Genomic DNA, 8,589 nt, shown 5'->3' on the forward strand with positions numbered 1-8,589 from the left:
AGTACAAGTTGAACATGCAAATGCAAATCATCGTAATCTGTTTTTATGTCTAACACAACGTCCCAACTTCATTGGAGTTGTGCTTGTAGCAGTAATAGGTTGTCCTAAAACGTCTAGATTATTCCAACCTATTAAATGGGTTATTAAAGTACATATCCACTTGCACTGAAAATATATTTTCTTTTTAGGTTATGAAAGTCCCCACCATGGTAACAACGATGCTTTATGACATCACACGAGGACCAGCCAAGGTTTGCATGGAAAACAAGACTGGAAAACTGAAGACTGGAGTGAAACGAGTTTTTAATGACATGTTTTATTTCACCTAGTTTGTCATGAGTTTTTGCTGACTATGCATGTGCTGTATGGTTTTTAGTTTCAAGTGGTTACACTTGTTAAGGGGCATTAGGTTCATAATGCACCTTTCATACAACAGTTCAGCATAGTTCCATGCGTCTCCTGCAACTGTTGTTTTATGCACTGAGGCTAAATTATTTCAAAGTCTTCTGCCTACTCTTCATTGACAATCTGCTAAAAGAAAACAAGTTTGTACTGTATTTATTCAAATGGAGTTGTACATGTTTAATATAAATCTGCACTAACCTTTGTGGTGAATCTTCTGGTGAACAATCATGGTTTTGTTTTTCGTTTTTGTGATAATTTATCATTTGTTACATGTGATCGGTATGCGTTACTGAATGCAAATGATTGAGAAATGTGTTTAATGCTCTAACAATTCCATCTCTTTAAAGGTAATAAAATCAGTTATCGTATTAATCTGATTTTACTGGAAGGAAAATGTGTATTTTTTCTAAAAATGAATCAGAATAAATAAAAAATGACTTTACACACAAGGTTTCACTTGCATCATTGAAATGTTTGAATTATGTCCTTAAGCTTTTTTTCTTCTTTTTTTTTTTTACACACATGCCAGTTGTTCCTGCAAAATTGTAAGGCTTGTTATGGTTTCAGAACAGCAGAGGGCAGCAGACTCTCAGTGTTACTTGCACTGTAACGGTTGACGAATATGCATGACCATTATGGTGTTAATTCTCAGCTGAGCTCTTTGGAAGATGGTCGCCTTGGGAGAGCGGGCCAGCAGATCTAGAGGAGACTTGCTAATGAGCGAGATGATTGCTTAATTGCGTGTCTATTAATTATTTCTGTCGCTTGCATGTAAGCAGAAGATTAGGCCATATTGGGCGTTTCCAGTTCTTGCCTTGTAAACATATATGAGTCAGGCTTTGGAACATCCATCAGCTCTTTTTTTTTTTTTTTTTTTTTTTTACCTCACACACTCACACAAACATGGTCTCCCAGACGGGGAAGCAAACCTACGCCAACCTGCATCGTAGGCAAGTGACGGTACCACTCCGCCACCTGGAGCCCACGTCCATCAGCTTTTACAAAGAATAGAACTGAGACAATGACCTCATCTGCTTGCTCTCAGTCAAGAGTAGATAAAGGCGAGAGATCTTGCAGGCTTTCAATAATCCACCTCATCTAGTGTTGTCTTTTTATTTTTCCACACCATATGGCCCGTTTCATCACAGAACACAGTCAGTCCATTGTGACCGTGCACGCACATTTCCTGAAGAATCCATCTTGACACATCCGAGACAAGCTCATGTACACTCGTACAAGCTCTCCTATCTGTGCACTTGTAGATGTGTGTGTTGTGTCGCCGTGCATGCGTGCTGATGTGTCTATTTTGTGTGCACAGCAGTGGCAGATGGGTCAGCAGTAAGTCACTTGGCTGCTGTGTCAACAGTGGCAAGGTGGTAATGAGTTGATATGAGCCTGCATGCACCACAGTGGGAGAGACAAAAATGTGAAAAATGTCTTGCCTATGGGGATGGAAAATAAAGAATGAGGTACATTTATTCTGCTGGCCGGTTCACTGATGATGAAAGGTGCCATTCATGTTAGAAAGCTGTCTTGCTCAAGGCCACTTGGACAGTTTGTTGAAGGGTGCAATTATTGAAGGGAGACATTACCCTGTGAGTCCACGATGTCAACCTTCAACCTACTCACACTTGACTCATTGAGCCATTTTCAGTAGTAAGAAGATGGTATTTTGTCGTTATTTTTCATGAACACTGAATAGCTTTGAACAACTCGTTTTGACATCACAGGTGCTCAGGTAACCAGGTAGGGACCAATCATGGTTCAGTTTGCTGACCAAACTCAGAAAACAGGGGAGCTGTGATTGGTCGTTACCTATTTCCCAAGCACGTGATGTCACCTTCAGTCGACAGCAACTGGGGAAAAAAAGTGTTTTTAAACGTATTAATTGTTTATGAAAAATAGAGAAGTTATCAAATTAATTCTGGACAAAATATAAACCTTTATACTGTCATTTAACTGAGCTGAAATGCAACGCTAGGTATAAAATAGGTTACTTTTTTTCATCTTCATCAAATATTGCGCACAATTATTACACATTTTAAAAAAACGAAAACTAATACTGAAATGAACTAAAACTAAACAAAAACTAAGCTTTTTTTTTTTAAACTCAAACTAACAGAACCACCCTGAAAACTAATTAAAACTAACAAAATGTTTAAATCAAAACGAAATAAAAACTAACTAAAATGAAAATTCCAAAACTATAATAACCCTGTCTACCACCCACCGGCTGAGTCACATACACGCCTCCTTAGCGAATTGGAGTTGAAATAGTAATGTTTGCGATCATCTTTATTTAGATTTTCAGGGTAGTGATTTATTGAAGAATTTTCTCCCAAAAAAGTAGAAATCATTTAAGCTGAATGATGATCTTTGTGTGTAATGGCCTAGATGTCCTTTAGTCCATATAGTGCCTGTCGTGAGTCAACAACGGTCGGGAAAAAAAACAACAACTTCTTGCTCATTTGCTAGACTGGCAGTGACACTGAAGCAAACAAAGCATTTCATTAATTGGACAAGTGACACGACGTGTCGCATTTAGTGTCATGTAATGTGTCGCCATTGTTTGTGTTATTTGGGTTGCCAGTAGAGGAGGATTGTTTATTAACATTCCTGCACTATGCAGGCTGACGTTACAATCCTGGACATGATGCAAATTTTTGTGACATTGGCATTGTGACATTTACTGAAGCTCAGTGGCTTGGGGAAAAAAATCATGTACCTTGGATTTTTTTTTTCACATTGTGTCTGAAGTGTATTTCATTTTGATTTCATGTGACGGACCAAGACAAAAGGGCACATAATTGTAGTACACATATTTGCTGTAATTATGACATTACAACTGGATTTGCTGAAGGTTAGCGGTTTAATTACTGCACGTCCAAATTCAGGTCATGTCACTGCCGGTTTCAGTCATTATGTTTAGTTACGTTTTCATTTGTATGCCTAACTGTTGTACTAAATTGCCTGTGTTTGACGGTAGATCTCGACGTCCCGAGTTGCCAGTGAAATGGCAGTTTTTTGTGTGCAAAATTCATCAGAGTAATAACATCCCTATTTTTTAGGAATCATATTGAAAAGCTGAAAACAGATTATCTTTGAAATAAAACTATTATAATGTAATGTATTGATTAAAATACGTGAAAGTTTCAGTCAAAATTAAGCATAATTGTCTTTTTGATACAGTTCTCAGATCAGTTTACTTTACTTTTACTTCATTTTTGTATCTCTTTTTCACATTCTGTCAAGTTTATTTGAGGAAAAGCAGCACCTGCTTCAACTTGCTGCAGCTCTCATCTCACATAAGCTACTTCTATAACTTCAAGTGAAGCAATAAACCCAAAACTTGTTCTAGCCTCCTTATTCCGGGCCGAGCTTATGCGCCTGGCGTACCTCTATTCACCCTTAAAAAGCGGGGATGTGACGCAAGCGAGCAGGCACTTGACAAGATTCCTCTGGCTCCATTCTAGGCGCCGCTTGACGCAGATGTGTTTTATTTCTTCCTCTCCGATTCATAAACGCTATCTATTCACTTCCCTCCCCGTCTTTTTCTGTGTGAGGAGGCGTGCTTAGATTGGGCAGTGATAGTGAGGTTGTGGGGCAGAGGCTGAGTCAGAGTGAGATTGAGTGGGTGCGATAGATGAGACATTTTGCAGACAACACATACCCACGGCTGTATGGCTGACTGAGGTGCCCAAAGCGGAGAGGGGGTTATATAATGAGGATGTAGCCACAACTTTGTCATAAGTGTTTAGAAGAGGGGGGGGTTATGTTTTTCTGCTATAACAGCCTCCAGCCTTCCAAGTTGTTTTTCCACGTTTTGGCATTTAACTTTGCTCCTGTTCACGGTCGAACGGCTCCTTACGGGGAAGTGAAGTCAACCCCCCCAAAAAAAGATAATATGTTCTATGCAGCCCTACTAGTCTGAATATGGTATTCTGGTTAATATTGCGTTAGTGGAATGTGATTTAAACAGCAAAATCCAGCCGTTTTTATTCATCTCAGGGAGCGGCCATTTTGCCACTTAACTGTTGACATCCATGTTGCTCAGGTCTCAGGTAACAACCAATCACAGCTCAGCTCCAGAAAACAGCTGAACTGTGATTAGTGGTTGTCTGAATGGCCGCCCCCTGAGATGGATAAAAATGGCTGGATTTTGCTGCATAACTCATATTCCACAAATGTAATATTAATCAGAATGTCCCGTTTAGACTAGTAAGGTTATATATAACATATTATTGTCAAGAAATGTTTAACGTTGACTTCCACTTTAAAGTCTTGAGCAAACAATTAGGCTACTCTTTTCAGGGACAAATTAGAAGTGAAAATATTTATTTATTTAAAAAAATTGTTTTTCAAAGCATAACATCCATTTATTCTTACCCCCCAAAAAATAGGGAAAGCTTGAAAAACTATTTCACTAAAGATAATATGGGAGCATGATGGTGAGTTAAAATTCCAAAGTTGCACGCTATTTAAAGGCAAATCTTTTCCCACCAATTTTTATGCATATAAAATAGTTTGACCTTCATTTGACTTTAGGATTTAGGATGTGAGGTTTCACTGCATTTTCTATCATCCCTACAGTCAGCTTTATTTAGTCTTGTTTCTATAAATAGATGTTTTTATCTTTTAAACTGAGGGGGATCCCCATGTATTAAAATACTTAAGAGCTACAAGAGGTTTGTGGTGTACATGTTTCGGCCTGTTCGAAGTTGCTTCCCATACCACGCACACACGGACAGCAGGTAAAGATTGCAGTCTCTTGTTCAAGAAACTTTTATTGCAGAACAAAATCAATTTGACCATCTGATTACCAGACAGCCGCTCCATCTCCTGAGTTGTGCTTCCATTACATTTCAGACAAGTGTCATTTGTTCCTCAAAACAAGTCTTCCTTTTCCCTCAAGCTGAATGAGGCTGAATCAGGCTTAAAATGAAGTCTGTGGCAGAAATATGTGTCGCTATAGAATCCAAATTAGAAGGGGAACAATCAAAAATTGGTTAAGGCCCCGCCTTCCAAATGACGTTAAGTGCACTGCACGTGGTTGTGATGAAAAAGCACATCCCCGTTACTCAGTGTAAAGCCAATATTGCTGTTTTCTGTTTCATCGATATGGCGAGGATGCCAGTAGAGGGCTACAATGAAAATGAGACACAGCCAATCAGGACTCTTTATTTTATTGGGTGCATCGTTAGTGTCTCACGCACTCTCTTTCTTGCTCTTTCCATCTTGAGGCTAGCACATGTTAGCATAATGTTGACAGGAAAGTCAAGTTAAAAAAATCTTTACAATTCTGTTCCATGCGCCCCCCGGGGACGAGGCTAAAACACGGTAATGTGATTAATGTTGCCAGATCCGGCTGCAGAAAGAAATTACGGGGGGGGTGGGGGGGGGGCATACATTTTTGGGGGGGAGGGGGGCAATAACAAAAATTGGGGGGTTACACTTTTTCAATCTAAATCTAATGGTCTTCAGGCTGAACTGCTCAGAAATATTTTCTGTCACTTAAAAGCGGCAGTTCATTGTGAAATCTAAAAGACAAACGAAAAACAAGCCAGTTGCCTTCCTTCGCTGGTTGGATTTAAAGCTGTACGATATGGACAAAATTTCATATCTAATGGTTTTTGTCAGACATCTCTATTCTTTGGTCTTTGACTCAGCATGAGACGTAGCATCGTTTCGGTCTTTTATGGCGTCTACAATTAATTTTATTTATACTTTTTTTACTTACAAGTATTCACTTCCCTATTTCTTGTTATTAATGTATTAATATTACTTTTATTTACTTTTATAACTACCTACTTATGATATGAATTTATTTTATTTTGTGTTATTTAATTTCACTTCCCTCTATGCAAGACTGATAATTATACAAGATTGCATGTTTTTGATGTCTCCCTCCTCAAACACAGCTCAGAGGCTCCTGCAGAATGTAATTATGAGCTGATGATTTGAAACACCTGGGTTGGAGGCAGGAGACACCGAAAACATGCAGGACTGCGGCTCTCTAGGACCGAACTTGCTATCTCTGGTTTAACCGCATCACTGTGTGTGTTGTTCGACAATTTGGTCCATGCATGTGGCTTGACTGATTATTAGTTTCCCACTCACTTGTGAACGTTGTAACGTGAGGACTCACAGGAATTCCAGCGATGTCAACTGTGTCAGCCTGTGTCAGATCGATGTTTGACGTTTGGTGGCTCCCATTACAATACGTCGCTTTGCATCACTTTTTTTTTTTTTTTATCCACAAAAAGGCAGCGGCAGACGCAGCTTACTACATAAATACGACGTGGGCGGGCATTCCAGCAGGCGAGCGTACCCTGGCTAACCCGGAAGTAGATTTGTGTGTCAAAGCACGCGCATCTGACTGCCGCCCAGCCCGATTGCCATTGGCTAGCTTTAGCTGTCAATCAAAGCCAAACTTGAAAGGAAGTATATCTGGTTGGTTAGCAAGCCACGCTTTACGTAAAGCAGAAGCAACGCAAGTTTAAATGACAGATAAGAAGAAGTTACAGATTGGCAAGGCTTCTCAACACAGCTTCCAACCCAGGGCGGGCCCAGCCCCCTAATGCCCACCCATGCCTCCGGGTCCGAATGTTGCGTTTGCGGAATATGAATTAAGCATTAAAATCCAACCGTTTGTATCCATCACAGGAGGCGGCCATTTTGCCTCTTGCTCTCGACTTAAAATGACATCACAGTGCCTAAGGATTCAGTTTACTAATGTCACATAACCATACAGTCGGACATTGATGACTTGTTGCGCACTCTCCTTCCCAAGTAGGGATGTAACAATAATGGTAATATCTTGATATTGCAATATTAAAATTGCCACATCGTTGTCGTCATGCCACGATATTAAAAGCAGAACATCTGTTAAAAAGGTGAGATTGTCTTCAATTTGTGCAGTTCTAGCACCCTCTGGTGGTTAGTTTATTAGTGCTGTTGAATTTTAATTAGGGATGTTTTGGCCATTGCAGTGGTTATCACTCCCATAAATCAGTCATACCAGCAAATATTTTTCAACATCTCCATTTAAAAAAAAAACAACACATTACTTTTGGCCCACTTCAGCCGAACACAACATTGTGAACGACATGGACCATGATACCTTGTGCCGCTGAGTCAATAGGAGCACATGACAATGACATGGCCATGACATGACCTATTTCTCCGTCACTGCTGTTATGCACAAAAACACAACACTGTGCTTTTTTTCCCCAATTGGTGTTTTTTTTTTTTTCAATGCCATGAGTTTTTATACAGTATTGTGAGCTTTTTTTATGTTGCCAACCTCCCCACAATATCTTGATAAAAAATCGTATCATGAGGTTCATATCATATTTATGGTATTGTGATATTTGGATATCATGACATCCCTATTCCTAAGAAGATTAAAAAAAAGTAGCTGCAATACCAAATATTCCAAGTGCTTCATGCCTATAACACAGCAGAACATCAGTCAACAGATAATTAACTCATTCACTGCCATTGACGACTATAGACGTCAAAAATTCATTAGAACTATTTATTTTAGTTTCACTTTTTTTTCAACTTTTGTTAAAAAGAGTATGAAAACCTAGAAAAAAATGCATTGTACATTTAGAACAGATATAAAATTCCTGATTAATCTTGAGTTAACTAGTTAAGTCATGTGATTAATTACAATTTTTAAAAAATTAATCACCTGATGCCGCTAATTAAAAAAAAAAGAAGAAAAGATTATTAAAAATTAGGGGTGTCAGACGATTCATTTTTTTTATTGTAATTAATCGCATGACTTCAATAGTTAACTCACGATTAATCACAAATTTTATATCTGTTCTAAGTGCACAATAAAAAAATCTAGGATTTCATACTCTTGTTAACAAAAGTGGGAAAAAATTGTGAAACAAATAGAAATAGTTCAAATCAATTTTTGACATCTATCGCCGTCAATGGCAGTGAATGAGTTATTGACTATGGGCCACATTTTCCTATTAATTGGCGCTTTCAAAATATGCCAATTCTCCAGATTTCTGACACGCCCACTATGGGTATGTGTAACCTGGAAATGTGTGCACAGCCATCAAAGTGGCATGACTTGTTGACTTTTAGTTTTCATGAGGCATGCGAATTCCATAGAGACCCATTTTTTTAAATATGTTACTTTTCATGTATAAATTCTTTTTATTT

At 38.7% G+C, this 8,589-nt stretch overlaps 1 protein-coding gene across 1 annotated transcript in view; it reads left to right on the forward strand.

Annotated features, from left to right (window-relative positions):
* The window catches only part of carmil3 (capping protein regulator and myosin 1 linker 3), a 99,104-nt gene extending 98,250 nt beyond the window's left edge, over nucleotides 1–854 (forward strand). The window contains 1 exon segment of the mRNA XM_077557682.1: nucleotides 189–854. Within this exon segment, the coding sequence (XP_077413808.1) occupies nucleotides 189–229 (41 nt within the window). The 3' untranslated portion in view covers nucleotides 230–854.
* The last annotated feature ends 7,735 nt before the right edge of the window (nucleotides 855–8,589 follow it).

The sequence above is a fragment of the Vanacampus margaritifer genome, chromosome 2 (genome assembly GCF_051991255.1).
Source record: "Vanacampus margaritifer isolate UIUO_Vmar chromosome 2, RoL_Vmar_1.0, whole genome shotgun sequence".
Lineage (NCBI taxonomy): Eukaryota > Metazoa > Chordata > Actinopteri > Syngnathiformes > Syngnathidae > Vanacampus > Vanacampus margaritifer.